Below are 14633 nucleotides of genomic sequence, written 5' to 3'. Positions count from 1 at the left end.
GCCAGGATGATTTGCCCACCCCATTGGGGGTTTGCGGGCCACCCCTTCACCCCATCCATAGGTGGTTAGGGGTGGCCGCGAGCCACCCCAAACCACCCAAGGGGTGGCTCGAGCCACCCCATGGGTGGTTTGGGGCTTACCCCAGGGTTGGGCAAACCAACCTCGAGCCACCCCTTGGGTGGTTTGGGGCTCACCCCAGGAGTGGGCAAACCACCGTTGGGGTGGCTCACCCCATTGGGGGTTTGGGGTGGCTGGACCTTGCCACTCCTGGCCACCCTTCAATTTTTTTTTTTTAGTTTTTAGATTTAATTTTTAAATTAAATTAATAAAAAATTAATATTTTAATAAGATAAAACGGTGTGTTTTGAGTGGCCCTAACAGCTGTTAAAAAATTTTGACGGCAAAGATTTTATTGTCATTTTAATTGACACAGGGAGTAACTTTTTCAAAAAAAACAAAAAAACCTAAGGAATTTTTAATTTTAGCGCGTTGACTTAAGGATTTATAATATATTTTCCCTTTTAGTAAATGTTTTGGAAAAGGAGAAAAACAAAGCTGAATCAAGCAATCTTGCTGCGATCAAACTATGGAAGGATGAGTTTTCCCAACATGTTGGTTCTTGCAATGTTTTGGCATGTGCAATGCAAGAGAGACTTTGAAATAGAAATGTTACAAGTTAGATATTATGATACAAATAACATAGATATGTTTAATTGGATTAATTAGAGCATGTTTGGGATTCTATTTGAAAAATAGAGTTTTTAAGTTAAAAAAGCGTTTTTTGATGAGCCAAAAGTACATTTTAACCATTTTTAAGCTTTTTGGACCCTTAAAAGCACTTTCAAATTTTTTTACTAAAACAAACTTTTTGAATATTAAACGCATTTTTAAACTACTCAAACGCACACTCAAACACTCTCTTAGACATGTTACTACTCTAATTTGTTTCATTATAATTCATACCCAGTCAGTCTGTCAGCATTATGGATTGTTTAGAACACTGTTTGAATCAACATTGTCTAGAAATCCACACCAATGATAATTTATATGACCATCACTGTCATGGATAGTTTTAAAACACAAAATTTGCTCTAATTGTCAGTGGCTGTCCCGTTGAGCTCCGAACTGTAGTATGAATATGAATCATGAGCAAGCGTCTGCAGAAGAGAAAGCATATCAGAAGTTAGTCTATCTGCCAAACCAAAAAAAAAAACAAAGAAATGATATACCAAGATACTCCGAATACCTGTTCTTGTGATTGGAAATACATGAAGGGTGTGTAATGTAAGAAATTTGAGACCCTAGAAGTATATATATCAGCATACCTGCATTACAAAGATTTAAGAAGGTCATTTTGGGGGAGAATATTTACAATTACACTTCAACTGCAGTTGCAGCCATGACCAGAATTCTATACAATTAAGATCTGGGTGCAGCATGTCTAGAAAAGAGAACATACTTCTCAATTTGTCTCATCAAATGGCTTTTGTCCCACAGGCCTGCACGTGAAAGGAATCCCCACCTAATGCATGACAGGTGCAGCATGTTAACTCTATGTTTAGAATGCGTTAAATCTAAGTTACATATCACATAAAAAGAAAAAATCTCCTCTCTTTTCAGTGGAAACAGAGTAAATGCATGAAGCCAGAAGTAAATTCAACTTAGCAGGAACAAGTTAGTAAGTCTTAGAAGGACTTGATGTGGGATGTGAGGTGAAGCAACAGATTTTGATAGAAGATTTTCATGTGAAGAAATTATTTGGAGGCTAGCGGTTTTTTAGATTCCAATCGACTTTCATTTTATGTTCAAATCTTTCTGCATTGCACCTGGCGCATCCTTATGAAACTTGTGAGCGTATTTGTAAGGTGGCGGCTCCTTGAACATATAAAGTAGTTGTGAATACAATTTCCTCACAAATGAATGATGACTCAACTTCGCCCTCTCCCAAAGAAGCGAGAAAAAAAAACAAAGGACTGAGGAAAGAAAATGAGAAGTTCATCAAAGATCTATTACAGATATTCTAATACTAGATTAATAATATGAATAAAACCAGCATCATGATTCATGACTCAGGTGAGTCAAGAAGCATAAAAAGAATTGCTTGCCCTATTAAAACCTAAAGGCGTGACCTAACTTATTAGCCGATAATGAATCTGCCCAGTTATACTTTTAAACATCATCCAAGGCAATGACTAAGCAGTACAACCTCATTTACACATAAATATACAATGAAAGTAGTATGAGGCTAAGAGCCTGTTTGTGATTGTTTTTGAGAAATAGAGCTTTTAAGTCAAAAAAGGCTTTTGGGCAAAAACTTCATTTTTAAACTTTTGCCAAAAGTGTGTTTTGGCTATTTTTAGCCTTTTTGGACTCTTAAAAGCGTTTTTAATTTTTTTACCAAACGAATACTTTTTTCTTCAAACGGACCTTTTGAGTGTTAAAAACACTTTTAGGCCCTTCAAACGGAATCTTAAACAGGCTCCAGAAATATAGAGATGATTTGATGAGTTAATGAGAGACAGGGATCTAAATCAAAAGTTTGCCGACCTCATCTCACCTTTTGTTGAAGTGCTCCCCATCTGTTTCTAGCATTGGAGCAATTTTTTCATCTAGTCTTTGCATAACAATAAGTAACTTTTGCATGCTTTCTGTGAGTTCTTGATCATCCATGTTAGTAGCAGCAAGGGTCTGAAAGTGTATGGAGAAATTTCAAACGAATTATCAAGAACTACATTGCCAGACACATGATCTTGGAGATCATTAAACATATCAGGTTAGGATTTCTATTCATTTAAAAAGAAGAGAGACCAACTGATTTCAAATTTGCGAAAAATGTAAAAGGAATGCAAAGCAACATAAAGCATGCTAGAAGGAAGGGCAATATGAAAATAAGATAAGCATCACAAGAACAAGTACATGAAGGACACCGCATTGAAACATGGTGAACATTACGCAAAATTACAAAAAAGGGGTAGCAATACAAAGGCAGGACAAGGTATAACATTATAAATAATATAAGGAGCATGTAACAGGACAAAGCTTACTTGAGCCGGACGTGCTTTTGTTCGCCTTTGCAGAGCAAGCCGAAGTTGGTTAAAAAGATCACCTACTACCTCCTTTTGATTGATAAGCTCTACTAGTGATGCTCTATGCCCTCGACTACGAATCAAAGAACTATACTGCAGTTCCAATATTTCATTAACCATAAAAGACTCTTCGTTAGTATAAAAGACAAAGGTGTCAACAATCTCAAACAGCATCAAACAGCAGGTAAACTGACTGTAAAAACAATTGGTAGTTCAAAAGTGTTTTCATCTGTAGAACCAATACAGTTCAATATAAAGCATCATTGGGCGCTAGGAAATATTCTTTTAGATTCAATTTTAATTTCTACTATCAAGTCTAATATACTGTGCCCATCACAGCAAGTGATTCAACTTCAGAGACATCTGATATTCCAAAAACATGTATGATTGCCTTTCCCCTATAGCATGCAAAGCAAATGTCAGATACACTAACCTCTTCTTCCAATTCTCGACAAATCAATGCTGTTCGCCATCGAAGATGGACTTTGGATTGACTCACATCAGTGTAAATATGGTCACCAACATACAGTATCTCATCTCCATGGATATTTAAGGAATTCTCAACCATTTGAGCACTTCCACCTGAATACAAGCCCCCTGTAGAAAGAAGATGGTAGAAATGTAGAATGAATTATGAGAATGTCGAATCATATTGATAAATTCAAAGTATAGACTAGTAATGTTTAATGATCAATATAAACCACAAAAGCCATTCATATAGCGTGGCATGTATTTAAGGATTTCTCAGCAGTCTTAGCAATGTTGGTTGAGAACAGAAATATCAATTTTTTTTTATCAATTTAAGAATATCATTCATAAATCATTAGCTTCACAGCACATCATCAAATGGCGTGGTGGTTACTTCACATTAATTATTCGAAATGCAAGATAGCTTGATGCTTATGCTAGCGTAATACGCATTGATTTCACTTACTACATGATATGCTTATATTCATTACTCAAATCATTTACCACCCAATATAGCTTTTCACACGATGTACAACCAAATAATACAGTACAAAAGGACGCAGTTTCTCTTTGCATTATGTGGACAACAAAAGGTGCATGCTTTGGGCCATATGCATTATGCTTTTGTGGATGTCATTGCTCTTTTGAATTTTAGATCGTAATCGTTGTATCATAATCATCCTGAGTAATAATTCTCTCTCTCTCTCTCCCTCTCTCTCTCTCTCTCTCTCTCTCTATATATATATATATATATAGGCTGTCAATTAACATACTTCTTGTGCTTGCATGCCACTTAGGCAGGCACTTCTGGGCAAGCAAAGCCCAGACTAAATGTGACAGAACAAAAAATCCATAACCTAACCATATAGCATGTTATACAGGGATAGTATCCTACAAAAGGCGATTCCTCTCCAAACAATAATTTATTACTAGGTTTGTGCATCTTAGAAACAAAAGCAAATGTAATGAGACAGGAGAACATGATAAGGTAAAAGTTTGAACTTTTTCACCTCAGAACTAAGACATACAGTGCAATGATTTAACAAGCACAAGGACTAAAATAACAATAACCTGTATGAGCCTTGAAGCATGGACGCATAAGGCCCTCCCCTGTCACCACCTCATACATCGGATGCGACATTTGGAAGAATTCTGGCTTCCTTGCTGAAACTATTACCTACACATAGCGTGGAGGGAAAAAAACACATGTAGTGCTCATTGATGCTCTGTTAGAATTCCATTTTTCATTAATCTTTTTCTTCTTCCAGAAAAATGAAGAGAGAAAATAATCTAATCAAGTGAGAAGGATAATGTTCAGGAAAAAAAAATCAAGGCTGTTGTTTCAGACATGATTAGGAAAGGAATGATAGTGAGAATAACAACATTTTTGTACCATACTTCAAAATATGGTCCCATCCAAAGCTTATTCTATTATGGTTTGAGCATTAATTAGCAAAGGTCCTAGAGAATAATAACTAGTCAGTGCAGCATAAAGTAGAAGAGGTCTACTCACAATATCAAATAGGTCTCGCCAACCCATATCGTTGGGAAGAAATCTGTTAAAGGAATGCTGCATCATCTTGTCTGTGTAATGATAATCTGAGTTGGTAATAAGCAAAAGCTTTTTACCAGCCTGACACATGAAAATCCAAGAGTAACTAAGGAGTAAAATGATTTTACATGCTATGCAAGGATAAAAAGTTAAAATACAATACCTCCTTTTGGTCCAAAAGTGCCAAAGGCAGTTCTGGATCAGGCTCAACAAACAGTTCAGGCTTAGACATTATCTCACTCTGTATGAATGCCAAAATTAATAGTTTCTTATGAACCAAAATATTGAACACCAGGAAATCTATACCCATGGTTATATGTACCTTAAGTTGACCTTCTACATGTGCCTTAAAGAGGGCTCTTCCAACGGCCTGAAACCATCTCAGGAGTTAGAACTACCAAATAAAATGTATACCAGAATACCACTACCTAATAAAATTTTCTCAAGCATATTGCCTTATAAAGCCCTTTATAATCGAGTGGACCAAGTTTGGCAGTTATTGCTCCATCATCCAATCTGTCAACCATCTGAAAAGAATCGCATGACCTCAATAAAGTTCAATTCATTGTTGATTACACAAAGGAAAAAAAAAAAAAAGTAATATAATATACAATGACAAGTCAAATATCAACATCTTTTTTAATAAATGAGGCACAGTAAATAAGAAGCAACTGAAACAATGCTATAGAAACTAAAGGGTACTACATACAAGATCATCACAGATGGTATGGAAAGAAAGTTAAAAACCCATTCGTATATAGTGCTTCTGTTCAAGAGAAAACTTGCAGTCTGGCATAATTGTCTCCATTCTTAATAAATTAATTACCGATATGTTCTAAAAGTGTCCAATAATTCTATTTGTTTGGAACATTGCTAACTCATATGGGAACTAATTGATACAAAAGTTTTTGGAATCAATCGACTTGTTTCTCTTTTCCCTCCCATCTTGTCTATTTAGAACCTATATATATAATCACAACATAAATTTTAAAAATGTCCACATTTTCAGAATTTTAAAATCGTGCTCTCTATATGAAATTTCAAAGAATTTCATAGAACTTTAAATGCCACACTGATATCAGAATTCATGGCTTTCATGCACTTGTACTGGATATGGGCTGAGAAGAAAAGGCCGCTTGACATCAATATGGCAGTACCCGTCTACTAACTCATTAATGTTAGCTTTATAAAATGGGAGAAAGGGATGGGAATGTTATTTTTATCGCATTAAATGGAGTTCTAAAAAAAAAAACTGTATGAAACCTCTACAAGCAGCATAATCAAAATGAGAAGCTCTTCTAAATACAAAATTTATATTATAATGATAATGTCAACATGGACTAGTAAAATTCAAGCATGAAAAGAAATAATAAGGGGAAATTATACTTACCCCCTTCACATTTACGCTCAAATTACAATGTCCCCCACACTTTAAAGTTGCACCTCCCCCCCCCCCCCCCTCCCCAACCCACAAACTACATAGCCCTTTCACTTAATCCCTGTGTTTTTTGTTAAATCCAACAGAAAATGGGCTATGTGCGATACAGGTGACCCACAATGACAATAATACCCCTACATCAGATAAAAAAAAAAATTTTAAAAAAAAGGCAAAAAAATTGTGGAGGGTTGTGGGTCTCCATGGCCAAGGAATAATAGACTGGATTAAATGCAACTTTTTAAAGTTTGGGGGACATTGCAATTTGAGTGTAAGTTTGAGAGGGGTAAGTATAGTTTCCCCTAATCTTAAATACAGTTGCCCCTAATAATAAATACAAGATGACTAAGATGTTCAACATTATCTTAGACTATAAGGTAAACTACCTGCATATAAGCCACAGCTTCTGAAACAGAGAATAAAGTATTCATGAACTCCCATTGACTTTCCTTCCGCAGATCCACCAATTCCCTCCCATACATCTCACTTCCATGCAAAGAAAGTTAAGCTTGCACTATAAAACATATTACTCCAGTTTTTTTTTTACAAATGATACATCAAAATACTAAATGTTGACGAAACCAAAGCAATGAATGTACTAAGACAATGAGGCAGTCCATGAGAGAAAGCAGAAAACATAATCCATGTGCAAGGATATAAATTCACTAATTAGTTTCACATAGTACCACATAGACAATACATTGGAGTGAAAGCCTCAAATAGAACACAAGGTATAATTTATTGGCCTTATTTATATATTTTGTCTCCCCAAAAGATTGGATCATAATCAATTTTTTGTAGAGGACATGTTCTAGCTAATTAATAGACAGGATTTATACTTGCATGTGCACTATTAGACTCACTATTGCTCCACCGTTCAGACAACACACAGGTCAGCTTTCCTGTAAAAAAATTTGCTTAATTAAGAATATAAGATTCAAACCATACCTTACAGCTCGAGTAGAAAGCATCTTGGTGCCATGCATAGCCCTCTTTATATAACCAAATCGATCAGCCTTAACCAAGTTACCTCTCTCTTTGTCTATGACAAGGCCTCTAATAACCTAAATGACACAATTGAACAGCATGTGATTAGAAACAGGAAAGAAAATTCAAATCTCAGGACTAGAACAAAATGTCATCATCTATAAACTCTTCAAGTTGTGTAGAAGTGAATATATCACCAAGTCTGGGTCGAATGCAAGTCCATCAACAGGAAAACCCATGTTCCTTAAATTCTCCATACAGTAGTCATATGCCCGTCCTTCCCAAGCCTGCAAGGGAACAGATCCATGACAGAAAATTCCAACCGTTCAAAGGGGGACACAGCCACAGCTGTATAAATGAAAAGTCTACTGAATACATATGAGTTCGGTGAATAACTTCATTCCTACTAAGAAACTTCCTAGCGACATCTAACACCAATTTGGTGTCTTACATGTAAAAAATTGGGATCTTGATGCACATAAGTCAGAAAAGAGGAAACAAAGGTCTCCACTACTCTTCATCTAAGCTAAAAACATTAGACCTTGCCAATGTGAGAAAATAAAAAGATAGAAGGAAACTCAATAGAGAGCTATGTGTGATCTGATGAATCATTTAGCATAAGTAAACATGAAGATGACACCAGTCCATTACCCCAGACATTTACAAGACATTTATAGTGTAATTCGGGATCTGAAATAAAAATAATTAAAACACACTTAGGGATTAAATGAAAACGAATTTGCTTGACTCGTTAGTATGTGTGTGTGTGTGTGTGTGTGTGTGTGTGTGTCTGAATATATACCATCACATTATAGTGCATCAAGGTGTAGTCCATGTCATATCCAATGGCACTAATTGATCGGAGATTCAAAGTACGAGTGCAGAATATACCACGGGGTGAATGTCTTGACGAATAAGGGCTCTGCATGTTCACAAGAAAAGTCATGAAATTGGCAAAGGAGCAGGAGGAAGAAATAGAAAATCCAATTAATCAACAGTACAAAAAATTTAAATATTTCAGTTTTCGCTAGTGTTTCAACTGAACAAGAGGAGAACGAAGGGGAAAAGAAACAAGTATTTAGTAGACACCAGCAACTTCAAAAGTTCAAAGTTCAGTGCAATTGCCCAATTCATGTAGGAAAAATGAAAAACAAGCACAATCTCATATCCTGAAAAGTACGAGGGGTAGTATCAAAATAGAAAAGCAAGGAATTATATAGAGAAAAATGTGAAATGAAAGTGAAGATGTAATGTCAAATTTATAATTACAGTTGAGAAAGAGTTTAAGATGATTACGCGATGAGATATGAAAAAGCACATAGAAGACTAGTAGCAAATACCTTATTAATATTCAAATCCCATTAACCAAGGTCACTAGTTAACAAAGATCTCAGGAAGGGAGAAAACACCCCTTTTACTTAGCCGAACAAAAAGAAAATATTTATACAATTATAGGAACCAAACGTAGTTAAGGAATTGGTTCACTGCACCGGGATACCCAAGTCTGTAAGCAAATCCTCAGCTTCTTGAGCCTCCACCCTGGCTACTTCCTCAATGGGACCTTCTAAGGTTTCCTGGCCATCAATTCCTACATGTGAAGGCCAAAAAGCACATGGTTGGTAAAAGTTGTACAAATGATTTAGATATCATCACCACCTCATATGATTGGCAGCGTTTAGAAGGTAAATTTAACTGTGAAACAACAAGTCATGCTTGCTTTTGGTAGCATGTTGGGCATTCAAGAAAAAGATGAAGGTAGAACAAGAAACCAAAAGGTGGAAATTATCCAGGGTATGCAAGGAATTTGGCTAGGCTGGTGTTTCCAAGTGCATTGAGCCAATGACAGAACCACTAAGAAGAAACAAAAATTGGTTCAAGTTTAAAGTGCTATTTATACGTGCCACCTACAAAAATTAGAGACACAAAAATGAAGCCAATTGACTGGCAGAAGACAGATAAATTTCCAAACTTAAAATGCCTTGCAATGGAGCAACAAAAAATACATTACGTACATGATAGGAAAACAAAGAAAACAGAACAGAAAAACCAACAGGACAAAAAAAAAATGTAGTTTTTACCAAAAGCCTCAAGATGCTCCAACTTGAGATTCAAATCCCCTTTGGTGCTTTGTCCCAGATAATCAACGTCGCTCTTGCCGGACGACGTCACAGAGAACACATCGCCTCCGACGGGCTTGGCGTCGATACTGCAGCGACACGTCCTCATAGTCGGCACTGGAACTCTGCCGGATATCATACGCGTATTACACTGACTGATATGAGAAGTGTGTGGTCTAATTAGAACTGGGTTTCTAAGAAAGTTGGTCGAGGCCATTGATAGAGATAAAGGGTTCTCTCTGAACACTGCGAATTTGCCCAAACCCTCTGGCGCATACATTTCTATCTCTCTCTCTCTCCGTTTCTAGCGTGGACGTGTTTGTCGGTTCTTCTTTTGAGTTTCTGAACATAGCAAGTAGCTGAAGAAGACTTCAACTTGGGGTCCGAAGTCAAAAATATCTTACGGGCAGTAATCTGTGACCGCGAAACTGAAAGCGAAGGACTCAAAAGGGAGAATCTTTGTGTCGATAATCGTTTACTCCAATCATGAGAGGGATGCTTTTGTCGCCTTTGTTGCTTCCCACTCTTTTTTTACCCTTTTTTGTCCGAGTCAGGGTCCGGTCAGCACACGCTCTTACCTTCCTTTCCCTCGGTAATTTTTCTGGAAAAAGAATCTTCTCCTTTACAAATCATTTCCTGCCATTTTTTTCATTCAGTGCATTTCGAAAGGAGTAGATTCTCTCCATTTCAAACTTTTATCTATTTTCTTTGTTTAGTATATTTTAAAGGGTAATGTTGTCCAAAAATTTTAATGTATTACCATTATTAAAATTTTTGAACAACACTACCCTTTAAAATGCACTAAATTAAAGAAATGAAGAAGATCATTTTTTTCAATTTTTCTAGGTTGCAATGTTGAGAATTCACGTGTACCTCTTTTTTTTTTTTCTTTTTTTCTTTTTTTTTGTATTTTGTATTCTATTCAATATGGCGGACCAAAAAAGGAAAATTACAACATAGTAAAACATAAAAATGGTAACCCAAACAACATCCTCTATAGTGTAGAAAAAAGTAACAAAGTAACTAGAGAATTAGTCAAATAAATGATAAGAGCGGCCACTCAGGCCTGCTAGCAGAGGCAAAGCAAAGGACTTGAAGCTACAAAGGGGGGGGGGCGGGCAGGGTTGCCCCCCCTCCAAAAAATTTTGAATTTTTTTTTAAGAGTAATTTTTTTAGTTTTATTGACCCTAACCCCTACTCCTCCTTCTCCCACCCCTCCAAAAAAATTTTAAAAAATTATTATTTTAGTTATGCCCCTCCTAATATGAATTCTTAGATTCGCCACCGGCTGTGCAGACCTATACGAACCCTCGCAAGGAGCACAAAAATAGAACTACTGAACTAGTATCAAAGGAAGCTATATCAAAGCCAAGAGAAAAAAGTCCCCACCTTACAAAACAACTACACAAAAGCAAGGAGGCTAAAGTAAAAAGCCCAAACAAGATAACAATAACATAAATAAAAAATAACAACAACAACAGTAACAGAAAGTGGCAAAACACAGCAGCGTCGACAGGGGTGAGATAGTGGATGGCCAAAGGAGGCCACTGATTGGCGTGTGGACGTCAGACGAAGGAGCGATGACTTGCGACTGAAAGCTGGAAGGCCAAAGAAGATGGTGGATAGGCACGTTGAAGGCTAGGATTGACAAAGGAAAGTAGATTGAGATTTTCTAAAAGGAATTAATTTAGGCATCAGAGTGAGACCCGTTGGCGAGTTCTCTTAATTGGTTATTGTCTTGCAAGAACGTGATGATGGAAGATCGAGGGCACCTCGAAGAACATAAAGAATGTGCAGATCACACAAATAGGGAACTATTAGACCAAAAAATGTCCTAACAAATTAGTACTTTAGTTGATGTGTTTTCTTTTGATCGAATGCAAATTATAATCGGAGTTGAATATGAGAGAATTATTTAAAAGTGCGACCATAGATCAAGGTACTAATTGTGAGAGAATTATTTAAAAGTAGGACCACATATCGAGGTACTAATTGCGATTGAAAGAGAAATGATTTTATCGGAGCTAAATATAAGAGAATGGTTCGAACCCACAAAAGTACCTCATCTGGTAATTGTGACGGGAAGAGGATCAAAACACATTCTTCTACTTAGCCATGTGGGACACAATCCCTTTTTTTCTTCTTCTATGCAATGCAAAGGGAATTAGAGAGAAATGGCTTCATTGTAGCTGAAAATGAAACAATAATTGAGCCCAGTAGTAAACCTCATTTTCAATGTTGCTCAAGCCCATGCATTGAAAACACCTGGCTCAATCGGCCCAGCTAAAATCCAGGAGAAAGGGTCCAACGACTTACGTTAATTATCAGAAACAGTAGCGTGGGTTGGAAGTCAAAACATTCTTGGACATAAATCCGAGGAAAAGGACAAGTACTGAACACCATTTTACAGGGTGGTTGTGAAGTCGAGACATGTGTTGCGAGCATATTTCAAACACATGTCAGAGGACATCTCATGGTCAGAATCTGTCCCTTCTTGTTTTCGGGTAATGAATCTGTTGTGTGTGTGTTTTTCGTACGTCTATGGTTCTCTGCGATTTGTATATGTACATGTACAGACATGCCCCAAGCATCAAGTTTCCATTAACTCTCTCTCTCTCTCTCTCTATATATATATATATATATGCATGAAGGCACCAGCATGCAGAGCTAGCTGTCATGGCTGGACATGTTTTTTGCACTTTTTAGGTGACTTCATCATTAAGAATAAGTTTCATTTTTCATCAATTATGCTCACTTTATGGACATGTTTTTCAGAAAACACATCGATTTTGACACATGATATCACACAACCTAACATCCAATAGTACTTAACCAACATACATGCATCAAGATTTTCCCATGCATGTTACACATGATGTATATATATATATATATGGAGTTCATCGTTTGGTAAGGCCTATTATCAAATAGTGACTTCGGTTTTAGAGGGTATTATTGGCGGTATCTGTATACATTCAATAAAAGGAGATGATATTTTTCGGCTTTGTTTTGCCCATAAAATTAATAGTTTCTGTTATGTCCATAAAATCAATAGTGATCCACGTCAATGCATTTCAAAACACGGTACATTTCCCATGTGGCTTATTGATATTATTTTAATATTAACAAAAATTTAAAAAAAGAAAAGAAAAGGTGGGGTTCGAATTTAAGGGCTTTGTTTGATAACACTTTTTATTTTTTCCTTTTGCTTTCTCTTTTCAAAACAAAAATATTAACAAATGCCCCAAAATATAAAACATTCAAAATTACGTGCTTTTATCTTTATGTCGCATTGGAACGTTTTTTTTCAAACAAAAAACCTCTAAAAAGCATTAACAAAAGTAGGTCGTAATATCATATTAAATCACGACTTATTCTAAAAATTAAAGCTGTTGAATCAAGCTTTTGACCATCTTATCTAAAAACCAATTAGTATCTAGTGATGAAAGCCAAATGCTTTTATGGCATTTGAAATCGCACCCCACAAAGCATGTTTTAAAAGCCGTCTAAGTGAACACAGTGACATTATTACACCTCAACTAAAGCTAATAGGAATAATTAAATTTAATCATTTAATTAATACTAAATAATTATTTTTAACTTTAAAAAAGAAAAGTCAAAGAAAGTCTGGCAGAAAAGCAAATTGGGTTTCCCAATTATTTCCCTGTCAAGCATGCTCTCTTTTCTCTCTACCTCTGTATGTCCTATTAATGGTTAATTAAGCTTTACGAAAATATCATTAAGCTTGTCAATCCACCAGGACCTAACAAGTAAAGCTTTTTAGATACTTTTTTTATAGTAAGCCATGCTTCTATCAGCACCACAAATGTTGCAGAAAAGCTATGGAAACTGTATGAGACTATTTTCTGATGCAGTGAATTGGGCAATATTACATTAGACCTTTCCCTAGTTAATTCGTACAAGTCAAAAGGTGGACCATATGGAATCATGAGTTCCATTAATACAAACAAAAAATCTGCTAGCTTGTTTATGCAACGAATTGCTGCATAGTTATGTCAGATCCCATGGAGTTTGTTAATCATAAATCAAAGTTGAAACTTTATTTGGCTTCAAACTGGGCCCCAACCATTTTATAGTTGATAATATCAAAATCACAAATAATTGTCTCCTTTTATCTATACAAGACCGTCCATGTTAAAGTGAAAAAAAACAACAAGAAAACAAAAAAAAAAGCAGATTCTAACAGCAAATATCGTGCCGCCCAAATGTTTTGTGAAGAACCAAGGCCATCCAGCTCATGGGTTTTGGGTAAAGTGATTGATGGAATAGGATAGCCATGATGCTTGAACAGTAGTGTTAATTTGATCATATTTGTTGTCCCACAACATTTAAAATCAATGGAAGGTTGCATGAGAGATGACAAAATCAAAAAGAAAAGAAAGAAAGAAAGAACTTTCAATATTGTGAGAGAAGTTAAAGGTACGTAGTTTCAACTGAAGACAAATGGAAAGGGTCACAAATCGTCTTGGAAGTCCATTAAGTTGCTTCAGCAATGTTAATTAGTGTTAAGTAAGTTGGAGTAGTTTGATCCAAGTATTAAAGTAGACAGGAGAATGGTAAAATAATAGGCTACTGTTGAATATCATGTTCTAGCCTTCTTGGCTCATATATATATATATGTGTGCGCGCGCGCGCGAGCGCAGGGGCACCCAGGTGAGGTAAGTCTATATATTCTCGATTGGCGTGGAATATTTAATTGAGATAGGAGTTGAACGAGAGAGACAGAGTTCAAACTTAGGATTTTTGCTTCAACGTTATGTTAAACCACCACTTATCTCAACAACTTAAGCAAATAGGTACGGAAGAATTTATTCATTTGATTTATATTCTAACATATGGAACGAAAGAACAGAGGTTTCTCTGTTGCAGTATCAATCCCCAAGCAACGTAATGATGGTGGGGCAGGGTTCTTGAAACAGTTGGCCACTACTAGTGGACCAGAAGAGGGTGGTTGCAATTTCAAACAG

General features: G+C 36.2%; 1 protein-coding gene across 1 annotated transcript; it reads right to left on the bottom strand.

Annotated features, from left to right (window-relative positions):
• Positions 1-927: 927 nt before the first annotated feature.
• LOC132181025 (uncharacterized) lies at positions 928-10099 on the bottom strand. Its single transcript, XM_059594070.1, has 17 exons — positions 9607-10099; positions 9019-9116; positions 8331-8450; positions 7726-7815; positions 7490-7605; positions 6928-7027; positions 5562-5633; positions 5429-5476; positions 5270-5347; positions 5068-5187; positions 4626-4731; positions 3520-3683; positions 3045-3179; positions 2558-2688; positions 1460-1522; positions 1247-1325; positions 928-1157 (listed from the first exon to the last, which is right to left on the bottom strand). Exons 1-17 carry the CDS (start codon positions 9923-9925, stop codon positions 1092-1094), a joined length of 1905 nt encoding a protein of 634 aa, XP_059450053.1. The 5' UTR covers positions 9926-10099; the 3' UTR covers positions 928-1091.
• Between the last annotated feature and the right edge of the window lie 4534 nt (positions 10100-14633).

This window comes from Corylus avellana, chromosome ca1, assembly GCF_901000735.1.
Source record: "Corylus avellana chromosome ca1, CavTom2PMs-1.0".
Lineage (NCBI taxonomy): Eukaryota > Viridiplantae > Streptophyta > Magnoliopsida > Fagales > Betulaceae > Corylus > Corylus avellana.
This window is presented reverse-complemented; position numbering and strand designations above follow the sequence as displayed.